Source organism: Myotis yumanensis, unplaced genomic scaffold (assembly GCF_028538775.1).
Source record: "Myotis yumanensis isolate MYYU_CA2020_CCGP unplaced genomic scaffold, mMyoYum1.0.hap1 SCAF_10, whole genome shotgun sequence".
NCBI classification, from domain to species: Eukaryota; Metazoa; Chordata; class Mammalia; order Chiroptera; family Vespertilionidae; genus Myotis; species Myotis yumanensis.
The window spans coordinates 71544388-71560560 of NW_027223761.1; the positions used below are offsets into that span (position 1 = coordinate 71544388).

The window sequence follows — 16173 nt, forward strand, 5'->3', positions numbered from 1 at the left end:
TTTTAAAAAAACTATGAACAAATTCCTATGCACAGTGCACATATCTTATTTTGAAGTAAAAAAACAAAACGGGAACAAATACAATATTTGTATTTGCATGTGGCCCGCGGGCCGTAGTTTGAGGACCCCTGATCTAGATAATCCTCCATCATACCAACTCAGTCATGGCTTTAAAATGAGTGAGTTTAGATGGCTTCCTGGTTTGTTGACATGAATATAATTTAGTAAAAATGGGATTACTAAAACCATGATTTTTTCTTTCTTAGTTCAGACATTACCCATGATTTCCATTAGTCATTTTTAATACTTCGGTTTTCATGAAAAATACCTGATCTTTAAAAGGAGGAAAGGGATGTAAGGATATGCAAGTGAATATAATAACTGCATTTGTCTAAATATCAACATTTGTTGCAGTCTTGTTTTTTATTAATAAAATGTTGGAAACATCTTAAATAGCCATCATTAGGGAATTGGCTAAATAGATATTGATAAATAAAGGAATACAGTACAAGCAAGAATAAAGTAGCTCTAAATGCACTATTATGAAAGTTTTCCATAACAGTGTTCAAGGGGAAAAAAAACAAGTTTTTTCAGAACAATATGTATAATGCAAAACCATTTATGTAAAAAACAAAAATATATCCATGTGGTTGAAAGTTTGAAAGGATATTCACCAATATCTGAGGAGGGGATGGAGAAAGGGAATTTATACTTTTTGCTTTATACCTGTGTGAGATAGTTAAAATGTTTTTACTATAAGTGTGAATCAGACTATAAAATAAAGAAAAATGCAAACCTAGCAAAAGACAATAAATGCACAAAATATATACATAGGAAAAATGGATATTTATATTTTCTATTATGCTGTTTTTAAATCTATGTTTAGAATGTTATATCATGGGACATATTATATATACTTTTTAAATAAAGTACATTTTGTAAATAAAATTTTGAAAAATATAATTTTTTAAAAAGAGATTATATCTCCTTAGTTGGGACTACATCAAAATAAGAAGCTTCTGCACAGCAAAACAAACCATCAGCAAAACAAAAAGGGAGCCCACTATGTGGGAGAACATATTTGGCAATGATACATCTGATAAAGGGTTAATATCCAAAATATATAAGGAACTCATAGAACTTAACAAAAGGAAAACAAACAATCTAATTAACAAATGGGCAAAGGACCTAAATAGACACTTCTCCAAAGAGGACATACAGATGGCCAAGAGACATATGAAAACATGCTCAAAGTCACTGATCACCAGAGAGATACAAATTCAAATGACAATGAGGTATCATCTTTGACCTGTCAATGGCTACCATCAACAAATCAACAAATGACAGTGCTGGCGAAGATGTGGAGAAAAGAGAACCCTAGTACACTGCTGGTGGGAATACAGACTGGTGCAGCCATTATGGAAAATAGTATGGAGTTTCCTCAAAAAATTAAATATGGAATTGCCATTTGACCCAGTGATCCCACTTCTAGAATTATATCCTAAGAAACCCAAAACAGCAATCAGAAAGAATGAATGCACCCCTATGTTCATAGCAGCACAATTTATAATAGCTAAGATCTGGAAACTGCCCCAGTGCCCATCAGTAGGTGAGTGGATAAAAAAGCTGTGGCACATTTATACCACGGAATATTATGCAGCAGTAAAAAAGAAGAATCTCCTACCCTTTAAGATAGCATTGAGGGACCTGGAGAGTATTATGCTAAGTGAAATAAGTCACTTAGAGAAAGACAAGTATCACATGATCTCACTCATATGTTGAATCTAAGTAACAAAATAAACTGATGAATGGAGTGGATCCAGAGACATGGAAGCATGGAACACAGTGAGGAATCTGAGAGGGAAGGTGGCGGAGGATGGGAATAATCAACCAAGAGCCTTGTATGCATATATGCATGGCCCATGGCCACAGACAATGGAGCCGTGAGGGTCTGGGCGGGAGGGGGGAAGGGGAGATTTGGAGGTAGTCAATGAGGGGAAAAGGGGGACATATGCAATACTTTCAACAATAAAGAATTTTTTTTTTAAGAGCTACTATCTGGCAAAAATCCCAATAAAAAAAAGATACTTTTTCTTTTAAAGAACTGAAAAAATGTTTTCATGTATTAGAGCAATTAAAAGAGGTCTGAGCCTATTACTAAGAAATTACTGAATTCTTCTGGATAAATTAGAGGCAAAATAATACATGCTTGAATTGTAACTATTATAATTATTTCTACAGTAATTCAGACAGTTATGTTCTTAAAAATATGTAGGGCTTATTTTATTTTGAATTTTAGAGGACATTTATTAAAGCTGGGGACAGTGAAATAAGGAAGGGCCTAGGAAAACAGGAGAGGGATTAGGTGGGGAAATGAGCCTGGGCTTGGCTGCTTTGCCTCATTAAGAAGTCAGAGAGCTGGACCTGGGTGGCTCAATGGTTGAGCATTGACCTATGAACCAGGAGGTCATGGTTGGATTCCCGGTCAGGGCACATGCCGGGGTTGCAGGTTCTATCCCCTGTGGGATGCAGCCGATCAATGATTCTCTCTCATCATTGATGTTTCTCTCTCTCTCCCTCCCCTTTCACCTCTGAAATCAATATATATATATAAAGAAGCCAGAGAAAAGGGGGCCTTGGGGACAGGTTCAGGGGGTTTGCCCAGGACTAACTGCCACTGCCCATTGCTACTCTGGTTGCAAGTCTCCTGGGTCCCTTAGAGTTTAGGAGATGCATGCCTGTGGGGCAAAAGAGGGGGAGGGGCAGGAAAAGGCACGGGCATTGCTCCCAGGAGGGAGAGCACACCTGCAGGGCTTATTTAATTTTTTAAATTTTTTATTGTTGAAAGTATTACATATGTCCCCCTTTCTCCCCCATTGGCCCCCTCCAGTCTGCCCCTGCCCCCCCCCCCCCCCCCCCCCCCCGTGCAGGACTTATTTTAAAAGTAATATATAAACAAGGCAATGACCCTTAAATGTATTTTTCTATTTCATTTTTTTACATTTAAAAATATTTTTTTCTCAATTATTTACTGGCTTAGTTTGGTAGTTTTCTAGTTTTAATTTTTAAAAATTTGGTGAAATATACATAAGTTTTTTACCACTTAACCATATTTAAGAATACAATTCAGTAACATAAGTACATTCAACAGTTTTGTAGTTTAAACATAGTTTCTACAAGATTAAAAAATTAAGTACAAGTATACATAATGCTTCCATGATTATATTTTTATATATAACATACATAGCTCCTGTATGCTAATGCATCAAGGTAACCACATGGAAGGGAACTACAGCTCACCCTTCCTGCTTATTATGATTGTGAGAATGATTTTAAAGAACTCTGGAAGCTCAATGAATCACTGAATTAGCCTACAGGGAATTTCTTCAGCCCAAATGTTATCATATAGGAAATTTTTTTCTTCCAGTGTTTTTCCCCCACAAATCATCTTTCTTACAAACTAATTGTATTACATGCAGGAGCACAGGAAGGAAATAGCAGAGCCGGGCAGTTTCTGAACAAGAGTATTTGACATTGCAATAATCATTGGCAAACTAAAGCATTGCCAAAGTGTGAGACATTTAGATTTCAAGCAACTCAGACTTGCTTTAGATGTGCAGTATTTGTATCATTTAAGATAATCTGAAAATTCATTTACGAGGTCACCTGTTTTCACTTAAAAATTGTTTTAGAGTTAACCAGCTGAAGAGCTTCCATTCAGAAGTAGCATTGGACTGCGGTCGTGTGTCACTTACTCTTTGATCCTGGGCAAGACCTGTCAAATCACTGGAAAGATCCGTTTTCTTATTTGCAAATGAATCAATTAATTAAATAGAAAAGGTTTCACTGTGTATCTCCAACATCTTTAAAATCCTGGTTGAAGTGACCGGAATTTATAACATACTGAGTCCAATTTCGCAGAAAATCACGTTGGTTTTTCTCCTAAAAGCCTTGGCCTGAAAGCCACTGACTGTGGCTTTGAGGGCTTCTAACAGCTCCAACCACCCTCACATATGGTTTCGGATTCCAGGAACGCGCGGGTGGAGGAAACAGAAGAGCGAGGGGCGGGGCCGGGGAGCCGGGGGCGGGGCCGGGGAGCCGGGGGCGGGGCCGGGCCGGGAGGCGGGGCCAAGAGGAGAGACGGACCGGAACTAGAAACGTCATTTCCGTCTGCGCAGTTACCCAGGGCAGAAGCCGAGCCCCGAAGCCGAGCCCAGGCCAGCGGCGATTGGCAGGTGAAGGGAATGGTGTCCCCGCCCTCTCAGCCGCGCCTCCCCCTTTTTGGAGACAGGTTCCACCTTAGTCTCCGAGCCCTGCAGGCCCCGAGCTGTCGAGGCCGGTGCTCTGTCCGGCGCCTGGCGGACGTTCCGTTTCTCTGTAGCGCCCACTAGGCCCCCTGCCTCCGAGCCCACGACCCGCCCCTCCCGCTTCCTCCGCCCGCCCGCCCGCAGCTCCGCACCCCGCGCCTCTGCGGCGATGCTGCGCCTCCACCTTCGGGCCGAGGGGGAAAGTCTCGCTGACCAACCTCACGTGGTTCCGGGACTTCTTTCCTGTTCGACCCCTGAAATGGTTTTTCGCTTTTCCATTCAGTTATTTAGAGATGGAAAAGGGAAAGGCGTTTTTAAGGAGGAGTTTAGTAGACGTTTTCCTTCACCTGCCGTTGGTATAGGATCACAGGAAAGAAGAAAAGCGGAACGACCAGACCCGTAAAGATCACGGGACTTGATTCAGTAACACGAGTAGGAAAAGCGAAATGGGGACTGTAGGTTCTAATCCCGGGGTGAGTGTCGGCGCTGTTTCCCAGCTTTCTAAAGCGAATGGGACGGAGGATCTAGCGATGTATCGTGCAGGCTTTTTCTCGTGAAGCTTGGCCAGCTCAGCGGAGCCATGACATGTTATAAAAGTCATTGATGTGGGACAGAGAAAAATACTGCATCTCAGAATCTGCAAGTAAAATATTTTATTACCTGAACAGTAGTTTGATAGCACTTTTCAGTATCTTAGGACTTATGAAGTGGTCTCACATTGGTTACTTTCTTTGGAGCCTCCTGATAACCTTATGGCCTCAGTATTGTGTGTGTGTGTGTGTGTGTGTGTGTGTGTGTGTGTGTGTGTGTTTTAAGTCTAAGGCCATCAACTGTCCTTACTTCCCTTTTTATCCCTGGACCTTGGCCTCCTAAACCTACTCAAAAGACTTTTACCCTTAAATTTATCTCTCTCTTTCATATTTAATCTCTCTCTCACTACTGGATCATACCCAACAACATCTTAACATGTGTTAATCTCTCCCATATTAAAAAAAAAAAAAAAAATCCCTTGAGCCCTGGCCAGGTGCTCAGTGGTTAGAACATCGGCCTGCGGGTTTGATTCCGGTCAAGGGCACGGACCTCGGCTGTAAGCTCTATCCCGCCTCCCTCTGGTCTGGTGGCGAGGGAGCAACCAATGGATGTCTCTCTCTCTCTCACATCCTGTTTCTCTTTTTACCCCTTCTTCCCTCCCTCCTCTGTCTCTAAGTAAAATCAATGGAAAAAATATCCTCAGGTAAGGATTTAAAAAATAATAATAATCCCTTGGATTCATTCCCACCAACTGGCCACCACCCCATATCTCTGCTCCCTCCAAACAATCGTTACTATCCTCAGCTTTCTCACTTCCTCAACACACCCCAGGCTTTCTTCCTTGCTGCTCCACTAAACAGTCAGCAGCAAGTTTATCTGGGCAAATCTAACTTATTCTCCATGTACTTGAACCTCCAGCAGCATTTGACTCAGCTGAGCACGCTCTTTTTCCTTGACATGCATACAATGTAATTATTTCTCAGTAATGCGAGTGCCTCGTTTCTGAATCAGAAGTTTTTGAACCCTGGAAGATATTTCATCAATATTATGTACTATTCATAATGTCACGGTGACACACAAGTTAGTGTGCATTAACATTTTCACTACTATTTTCTTAAATTTAGACAACCAACAAAACAGTAAATCGAGCCCTGGTTTGTGGTGCTGGTCAAGTCCTGTGATGTACATATTCCCACCCTGGCCAATTCCAAGCTAGGACCATGGCCTCAGCAACTGGGAAGAGATGTGCAGCAGTGTACTGTCATCGTGCTTCCACCAGGCAGATACCAGTAGATGCTATGGGGAGACCAAGTAATACCTAACTGTGGGTGCTTTTGCTCCCCAGAGGACGTTTGGCGATGTCTGGAGATATTTTTGTTTGGTTGTCACATCTGTGCTACTGGCATCTGGTGGGCAGAGGCCAGACATTCCGCTGAACTTCCTACCATGCGTAGGACAACTCCCATAACAAAGACTCCAGCTCAAACTACCATTAGTGCCATTGTTGAGCAAGCTTGCAAAAAACATCAGTAACCTCAAGAAAATTAGAAGTAAAATATAGTGATGGGGAGGAAAAAAAACATTTACTCTCTTAGGTCCTGTGATTGGAGCATGCAAATTAAACTGACAAAAAGACAGACTCACAGGAGAAAAGGCATAAAAATTTCATTTGATGTTAATATTTCAATTTTACATGCACACAGAAAAGGAAGGGAAAACCCAAAGAGGCTGTTAGTATTGTATACCATGATAACAAATGGAGATAAGTTTGTGAAATGATAAGACATAGGAAGAGAAGTTTAGGAGTAAACTAATAGAAGAAAAGGGTTAAGTAAGGTTTGTTGATGCAGACCCACCTTAGTGCCATTGACAATGGTTATTTTCTTCCTCCTGGTGTGGGAAAGGAAAAAGGCAACACCTTCTCGAAGGGAAATTACCTCTTTCTTTTAGGCAGCTAAACTCAGGGTAGAGAGCTTTGATTACATCTGCTGTTTCTCAGTTGTCTTCAGCTCAAAATAATCCTTATGCCAAAGTGGATATTTTGGGGTAGGATATTCTGTTCCCCTTCAATAGTAAAATAATTAGTAAGTTAGGAATTTTGAGTATTTATTACCTTTATTTAATTTAATTGTAAGTTAAGTTAAACTTTAATGATTGTGGCTGGTGTGGCTCAGACATTGAGCATGGACCTGTGAACCAGGAGATCATGGTTCAATTCCTGGTCAGAGCACAAGCCCGGGTTGGGGGCTCGATCCCCAGTGGGGGATGTGCAGGAGGCAAGTGATCAATGATTCTCTCTTATCATTGATGTTTCTATCTCGCTCCCCCTCTCCCTTCCTCTGAAATAAATAAAAATTTACTTTGAATAATAATGACTGTATTTAAAATCAGCTCACAACATTTTTGCAATGGAAAAATTGATTATTCTGAGCCAGTGCAAGCCAGCTCCAGTTCACCATCCTAACCATGTGAGTCAATTTCCCATATACAGTGGGGCCTTGACTTATGAGTTTAATTCATTCTGAGACTGAGCTCGTTAACTCAAATTACTCTATCAACTCGATGCAAAAAATCGGCCGAGAGACAGCTGGTATCTCAAAAAACTCGTTAGTCGAGACACTCGTAAGTGAAGGCCCCACTGTAATTGTAGTCTGGCTCCTGCCTGCTTTTTTTTTTTTTTTTTTACCTTATATTCTGCTCCTCTGCCTCTTCTCCAAGCTCCGATGACAATTTTCTTTCTTTCAGCCACTTGAAGACACCAAGCTCCTTATCTCGAGACATTTTATCTTCTGCTCCCTGTGCCTGGAAACCTATCACTTTCCTGTCATTGCCTGTTTGCATCATAAAAAGTAATGTCTCCTCTTAGAGAGACCTCCCCTGACTACTTGTGCTAAAATACCCATCATTCTTTGTCCCACTACTCTTCTTTATTGCACGTGCACTTCTTTTGTTTTTTACCTCCATATTTTAAATATCATGTTATTCTACTTATTCTTGATTTCTTTTAGATTAGCTATTTCTGGTAACTTCCTACAATGTGAAATGAAAATTAGCTCTCACACCAAACCACCACAACACACACGCACACACACATATCTATACTAATAAAAGGGTAACATGATAATTAGGGTGGACGTCTTCCGGACGTCCATCCAAACAAAGCCACAGTGGCTGCGAGGCCCAGGGCTTAGGCCTCACAGCCGCTGCTGCCGGCAGTGGCAACAGCAGGGGGATGATGGGGGTGGTGCCTTCCCCTGATCAGCCCAGTTGCCTCCCGCAGAGGGAGGCCAGACTGCAGCTTAGGCCCGCACCCCAGGGGGAGCCTAAGCCGTCTGTAGGATATCCCCTGAGGGCTCCCAGATTGTGAGAGGGGGCAGTCCGGGCTGAGGGACCCCCCCCCCCCCCAGTGCACCAATTTTTGTGCACTGGGTCTCTAGTGTGTGTGTGTGTATAAAACCCACAAGCTGGGCTGACAGATGTGAGTGCAGTGGCGGTGGCGGGAACCTCTCCTGCCTCTGTTGCAGCACTAAAGATGCTGACTGTGGCTTATGCCTGCTCCCCCTAAGCGGTCGGTCAGACATTCCTCGAGGCCTCCCGGGCTGCCAGAAGGATGTCTGACTGCCAGCCTAGACCCAATCTCCTGGGGAGTGGGCCTAAGCAGGCAGGTGGACATCCCCCGAGGGGTTCCGGACTGCGAGAGGGTGCAGGATGGTCTGAGTCCCCCCCCCCCAGTGCATGAATTTTTGTGCACCGGGCCTCTAGTATTGGAATAAAATCTTATATTCATCCCTAAACCCAAATCCCCTTAGTCCCCTGGTCCCTCCCCAGAGACAATCACTGTTAGTAGTTTCTGGTACCCATTCCAGAAAAGGCAATGGAAAAAATATATGTCATGGCTATTTCACTTCTAAAAACCTATCTAACAAAAATAGTTGCACAGGTATACAAATAGGTGTATAAGTTTATTCACTTTGTAACAGCAAATATACAATCTGAATGTCCAATAATAAAGAATAATTAAATTATGGCATATCCATACTTAGGAATGCTGTACAACTATAAAAAGAATGAGTAAGATCTATATGTATTAATTTGGAAAAGTCTCCAACACATATTGTTAGGTAAAGAAAGCAGAAAATATGTACACTTTTATCACATTAATGCAAACAAATAATCCTGTATGATGTATGTATATGTGTATATATAATATATATAACCATGTGCATGTGCATGTATACATACATATTGTTTAAATTTATATATATGAAAAGAGCTGGAAGAATCACATCTATTAACAGAGAAATATAATCTTTCAAGAAAGGACTGGGCTAGAAGAAATGGAGGATTTTTTACTCTACAGTTTTATATTGTTTGAAATTTTTTATCCAAGAATGTATTTATGTACTATTTATATAATAATTTTAAAGTAAATAAATCTCAGCAGTAATATGAATAATTTTGAATTTAAAACAGTAATGAGATGTTAGGTAGGGAATGCTATTTACATATTTTTCTAATGTCTGAATACTACACTGATCCTATGGTTAATTATGAATACCAAATATCACATTCTGTATGTTGACTGGTGAAAAAGAAAATATAAGAGTATACAAGACCAGTGGACAAGAAAATATAAGAGTAGCCCTAGCCAGTTTTGCTCAGTGGATAGAGCATCGCCCTGCGGACCAAAGGGTTCCAGGTTTGATTCTGGTCAAGGGCACATACCTCAATTGCAGGTTTGATCTCTGGCCTTAGTCAGGGTGCATGCAGGAGGCAACCAATCAATGTGTCTCTTTCATCATTGATGTTTCTCTCTCTCCCTCTCCCTTCCTCTCTGAAATCAATAAAAAAAAAATATTTAAAAAAAAAAGAAAGCAGAAAAAAATATATAAGAGTAATGAATCTGTATTACAAAAGCCACTTTACAAACCGATGGAGCAAAAAGAAATGACAAGATTTGGAGGCAATTGACTAATTAAAAATGAATAATAAAATTAGAGCTTTATCACACAAAAAAGAATAATGAATCAAGGTAATCACGTTTCAAAATTTAGTATAATTATTTTTCTATTTTTCCTCACATTTTAAAAAATTTAATTTTTTCTTCTTTAATTCTCAGCCAAGGATATGTTCATTAATTTGAGAGAGAGAGAGAGAGAGAGAGAGAGAGAGATATCAATCAGTTGCCCCCTCTATGCACCCTGAGTGGGGATCAAACCGGCAACCTAGGTATGTGACCTGACTGGGAATTGAACTCCCAACCTTTTGGTGTGCTGAACGACACTCCAACCAACTGAGCAACCTGGCCAGGGTTTTTCCTCACTTTTTAAAATTAATGAACAACATAAACTGATGAACAAAAACAGATCCAGAGACAGAGAAGCATTAATCAGACCGTCAAACCTCAGAGGGAAGGCAGGGGAGGGTGGGGAAGAGGGGAGAGATCAACCAAAGGATTTGTATGCATGCATATAAGCATAACGAATGGACACAGACACCAGGGGAGCAAGGGCATGAGTTTGGGAGTGGGAGGGGGTGCTAAGGGGGAGTAAGGACACAAATGTAATACCTTAATACAGAAAATAAAATTAAAATTTGATATGATTTTTAAAGTTATGATACATCTCAGATGTCAAAGCTATCTTTTGTATTTACCTTACTTAATAATAGAAACAGTGACAGTGTCCTTAAAAATTATTAAAACTGATTATTACACTATTTACAAGAAGAATTTTTTCCCTGAAGCATCCTGAAATACATAAATAAACTACACTTTGTGCCTTCTCCACCTGCTGGCCAGAAAGAGTATATCTTAAAATAGCAAAGTTTACTCAGTTTGGACTATGATAAAGCATCTCAGAACCATATCGCTACTGTAAATTTAATATATGGCATTATTCATTCATTCATACAACTTTATATTTAATTTTCACCGAGTTCTAGTGACATTTTCACAATGGGATATATAAAGTAATTTTAAATATACCTATTTTGCTTTTTTTTTTTTTTTTTTTTTAGGACTTTAAATGTCTTTGGTACAAGAAGAGGAATTTGAATTTGCAAAGTGGGATAAAGCTGCCAGAGTCATTCAGAAGGCCTGGAGAAGGTTTCTCGTGAGTTTTTTGTTTGTTTGTTTGCAGCTTTATTGCTAAATAATTTAGATATCATAAGGTTCACCTGTTTAAAGTGTACATTTCAGTAGTTTTTAGTATATTTAGAGTTGCTTTAAAAGCAGACTGTTTTTTAAAGTTTCAAAAAGTTAATATTAATTATCTTATTAGCCTCACAAATGTTTATGGAGTCCCTGATCTGGGCCAGGCACTTTGATAATAGCTACTATCAATGAAAGTATCACTAATTGTCGTATTTGGCTTTCACTTCTAAAAACTTATTTATTGATTCTGGAATCAGGTTTGTGAACAGGTGTTAGGGATACATTCACTCATTAAATATTAATTGAATACCAACTCTTGAGGACTTAAAGTTCAATAATACACCATATCTGGGTTAATGTATTAGTTCCTTATTATGCTTTAATATGGGTGGAGCTGGTCTTCTTATCCAGTAAGGAATATTCCAAGTTGATTCCCTGGTTAGGTGAGAGCCAAGAGCTAAAATGACTTCACTGTTCTCTTTCTGATAGCAGCAGCTCTCTGTCTGCTTGATAATTTTGTGTGAAGTCATATGGCTGTGTTTCTAGCACAGAAGAACACCTTTGTATCAGTTAATCACATTTTGCAAAGTAGCTTCCATTTTTTCCTCTATTGCCACTATCAAAGCCATAAAACCTATTCTGGGGGTAGCTATTAATTTTCAACACTAAAATACATTTTTTTCTTAAAAATCTATTCTTTTGATGATTTCCATCAGCATACTTATCTAGGCTTAAGTTTTTTGTGTGTGATTTGTAAGTTCTTTTATCTTACATCCAAATCCAAAGAGCCACATGCTATTAAAGCCAACTATATTCCTGGCACTGTGCTAGCATTTTACAATACAACCTTGCCCTTAAGGAGTTTCAGTAGAGAAGACATGCATATAAACAAACAACTTGTATATGTGTGGTAGACTGAGCACACATTTTCACTTTCTATTCCTCCAACACCCCACTGAAATAACAATATACAGAAACATAACTCATAACACAGAGAAGAGAGTTTGTGAGCAAATAAGAAATTTTATTTCACTTATGGAAAACCAAAACAGATGGTAGCATCCTGTTGGACAAAACTGTGTATAAGACTTGCCTAGATATACTTCAAAGGGGCCCCAGTGAGAGAGCTAGTTTGCCATTGCAACCCTCGAAAGGATATGGGTTAGGATTCAGCAATTTAAAAAGCCTAGAAGAGAATGACTGTAAATAAGGGAGATGACTGAAAGTCTGTACCAGTTGACTCAGTGGTTGAATGTCAATTTATGAACCAGGAGATCAGGTTTCGATTCCCAGTCAGGGCATATGCCTGGATTGTGGGCTCAATCCCCAGTGTGGGGTGTGCAGGAGGCAGCCAATTATTGATTCTCTCTCATCATTGATGTTTCTATCTCTCTCCTCCTCTCTGAAATCAATAAAAAAAATATTTTTTAAAAAGTGGTTAGAAACTCTGAAAAAGGGCCAACCATGAAAGTCATGGTTCAAGTATAATGCAAATGAAAATAGTTTTAAGACATAAAGAGAGTACATTTGATCCTCATTCTAGATACATTCTACTTCAGGTAGCTCAGAGGGTGACTTGTAAATAAGGATGCATAGTTTTAGCATATTATGTGGCCTTAGAATAATTTGCATAGTGATAGTAATGTAAATATAGATTTTTTTCTATCATTTAAATATTTTTATCAAAATAATGTATCTTTCTTTAACATAAATAAAATAATGTAGATGCATACTAAAAAGCAAGTCTTTTATGTCACTTCTCTCTTTTAGACCTTCATCCCTAAAAGCAACCACCTAAACTACTTTTTGGATCTTCTAGTAGTTAGTGCCATGCTTTTAAGTAATATGTTTATATAATTATTTTTTATTTGTCAACTTTAAAAGTGATTTGAAAAGATAGAGAATTTCTTACCTTTTACAACCCTACTTATTCTCTCCCCTCCTGGTATCATAAATTATTATTCTTTTTTCAGTTCTTCTGTTTGTTACCTTATTGCTTTAAAAAATATTTAAACATATATTTCTTGTTCCATCATGCTAATATAGCATTATTTGACAACTTATATATGATGAAGATATAAATATCCCTACCCTTTTCTTCACATAATCTCCCAATATCCTAACCCCTAATTTCTATCACCTCTACTACTATATTGTCAATATTTACTTGGAACAGTTTTTTATATATCCTTAATACAAGTCCTTTATTGAATATATGTTTTATGAATATATGGCACCACAAAAAGGTACTAATAAAACTTCAATAACTGACACTAAAGAAATGGAGATCTCTGAACTGTCTGAATGATCCTCTTAAAGAAGTTCATTGAATTACAAGATCATATAGACTGAAGTATGGGTGTGTACTTTGGTGGAAGCATTCCTTCCATGGTGCTAAGACTTTTATAGCCATAGAGCCCAAATGTATAAGGAGAGGAAGCAAAATTTTCACTAGTGGATCATTAGAAGTAATATTGAGAGGAAGCCACTTTCATTTCTACCCCTTGATTCTCAAAATCATAATTGTTGGCAAAATAACATCGTATACTCATTATTGATTCAGATGATAATACTATGACATAGAGGACATCACCATAATCTGAAAGGTGTTATTACTGGAGCTCTAACTGTAACTGAGTCTCTAAAATTCCACTCCACCATTCTCACAGGCCAGTTAGTTTAGGGCATCGCTTTTCAAATATTTTCATCTGATGGCACACATAAATTAATAACTAAAATTCTGCAGCACACCAAAAGATACATATTCTTTGCCCAATTTGACAAAAAAAACAAAACAACTGGTATAATTTTTATTCCACTCACACTGGATGGCTATTGTTGTGTTGGCTGTTGTCATTTCTTTATTTGACAACCTAAGGGGAAAAGAGGTCAGTGCCCCTGACTAAATAGTCAGGTATTGTATTATTTTAAAAATGCTTGCAGTGTGGTCCTGAGGATTAAAAATGCTGCAGAGTAAGTGGATGCTGCACGGACATGCTCCCAGGAACAAACTGGAATTACACTAAAATACAGAAAAATTTCCTGAATAATCAATGGAAAACTCCCAGGAGAGAACACTGATACCCGAGGACCAAAAGTAGAGACCATATAGAGACTGGTAGGAGGGGCAGAGGTGCGAAAGAGCTGGCCAGGTACCCACAGATAGCAACTGAAGTCCCTGAGACATATCTCAGCTCTGGGGGTTTGCCACTGAGAACTCTGGGACCTAATCCGCAAACTGGGCCACTCAGCAGAGAGCACCAAAACTGAGAAGGGTATCCACATAACATCTGGCTGTGAAAAGCAATGGGATGTTGTGTGCCAGGGAGTGAGAGCTGAAAATCCAGGCATCCTGTTAAAAGGCCAATGCACAAAATTCCCTGTGGAGCTACCCACCTTGTGCTCAGGCAGAGGAAGGGTGAAGTGGACTGGAACTATGAGAGCAGAAACCAGGCCTGGGGAGAAAAACCAAGATGGCAGCATAGGTAAACACTGGAGATTGCTGCTTAGCACAACCACATCAAGAATACAACTAAAAGATGGAACGGACATCATCCAGAACCACAGGAAGGCTGGCTGAGTGGAAATTCTACAACTAGAAGGAAAGAGAAAAGCATACCCAGACTCAGAGGAGCTGTGGTGTGGAAGTAAAGTACAGAGGTAAGGAGGCACACACGGAGAGGGCTGGCGGCTGAAGACACGATTGTCTTTTTCAATCGGTAGGGAGTCTCAAGCTCTGAGCTCAAGTACTGGGCGAGTCTCTGGGGACCCAGACTCATACGGGAGAAACTGGACTGTCTGGTATTGGTCGGAATTTGAGGGCAGCTTTCTCTCAGAGGTGCTTGCAGTGATTGCCAGGACACTGAGAAACGGGGCCTCTGAGGGCAGCCATAGCTGCTTGCCCCACCCTATTGATCCCCTGGGACCCCTACCCCCCCCCCCAAGCTGTGTGCCTGCTTTTGCATATGAAAGGCCTGACCCTTTGCAATCTGAAAATTACCTAACAAACTTGCAGCTGGCCCAAGGCCCCACGGCAACTTGCATTGCTTCACAGCTGAGCTCCTGCTGGTCAGCCTCAGGCAGAGGCTAGATTAGCACCTCCTTAGAGGTGGTCAGAGTGGGACCATCCAGATTACAACTCCTCAGATCCATAAAGGACACACTCAGGGGGCAGACTCAGTGAGCACCAAAGCCCCACTGAAGCAAGTCTTTCCCCGGAGGGGTGTTTCCAGCACAGAAGTTCTCCCACTGCAGACACAGCTGATTCTCACAGCCAATTGGCCTGGAGGTCAATTCCTCCCAGTGATACCTACAACAATCAAGGCTTAACTACAACAAGACTGTGCACAAAGACCACAAGGGGGTGCACCAAGAGTGTTCACCTCAGGTAATTGGGGAGGCTGAGCCTCTGGGCCCTATAGGACACCTAGCACACAAAGCCACTCTATCAACACAAGGAAGCATAAAAAATGCGGAGACAAAGAAACAGGACACAAATGACAGAAATGGAGGAAAGCAAACTACTGGATATAGAGTTCAAAACCACACTTTTAAGGTTTTTCAAGAACTTTCTAGAAACCGCTGATAAATTTAGTAAGACCCTCAAAAAGTCTGGTGAGACCGCTGATAAATGTAGTGAGACCCTCAAGAAATCTAGTGAGACCCTCAAGGTTATGAAAAAGGACCAATTAGAAATTAAGCATACACTGACTGAAATAAAGGATATTATGCAGAGTTCCAACAGCAGACTAGAGGATCAAAAGAACCAAGTCAAAGATTTGAAATACGAAGAAACAAAAAACACCCAACTGGAAAAGCAAAATGAAAAAAGAATCCAAAAATATGAAGATAGCATAAGGAGCCTCTGGGACAGCTTCAAGCGCACCAACATCGGAATTATAGGGGTGCCAGAAGAAGAGAGAGAGCAAGATATTGAAAACCTGTTTGAAGAAATAATGACAGAAAACTTCCCCTACCTGGTGAAAGAAATAGACTTACAAGTCCAGGAAGCGCAGAGAACTCCAAACAAAAGGAATCCAAAGAGGACCACACCAAGACACATCATAATTAAAATGCCAAGAGCAAAAGACAAAAAGAGAATCTTAAAAGCAGCAAGAGAAAAAAATTCAGTTACCTACAAGGGAGTACCCATACGACTGTCAGCTGATTTCTCAACAGAAA

General features: G+C 40.0%; 1 protein-coding gene across 1 annotated transcript in view; it reads left to right on the forward strand.

Moving 5' to 3' along the window:
- Nucleotides 1–4163: 4163 nt before the first annotated feature.
- CUNH11orf65 (chromosome unknown C11orf65 homolog) overlaps nucleotides 4164–16173 on the forward strand; it is a 69948-nt gene continuing 57938 nt past the window's right edge. Inside the window, exons 1-2 of the mRNA XM_070425978.1 lie at nucleotides 4164–4235; nucleotides 10857–10951. Coding sequence (XP_070282079.1) covers nucleotides 10865–10951 — 87 coding nt within the window. The 5' untranslated portion in view covers nucleotides 4164–4235; nucleotides 10857–10864. The remainder of the gene's footprint in view (nucleotides 4236–10856; nucleotides 10952–16173) is intronic.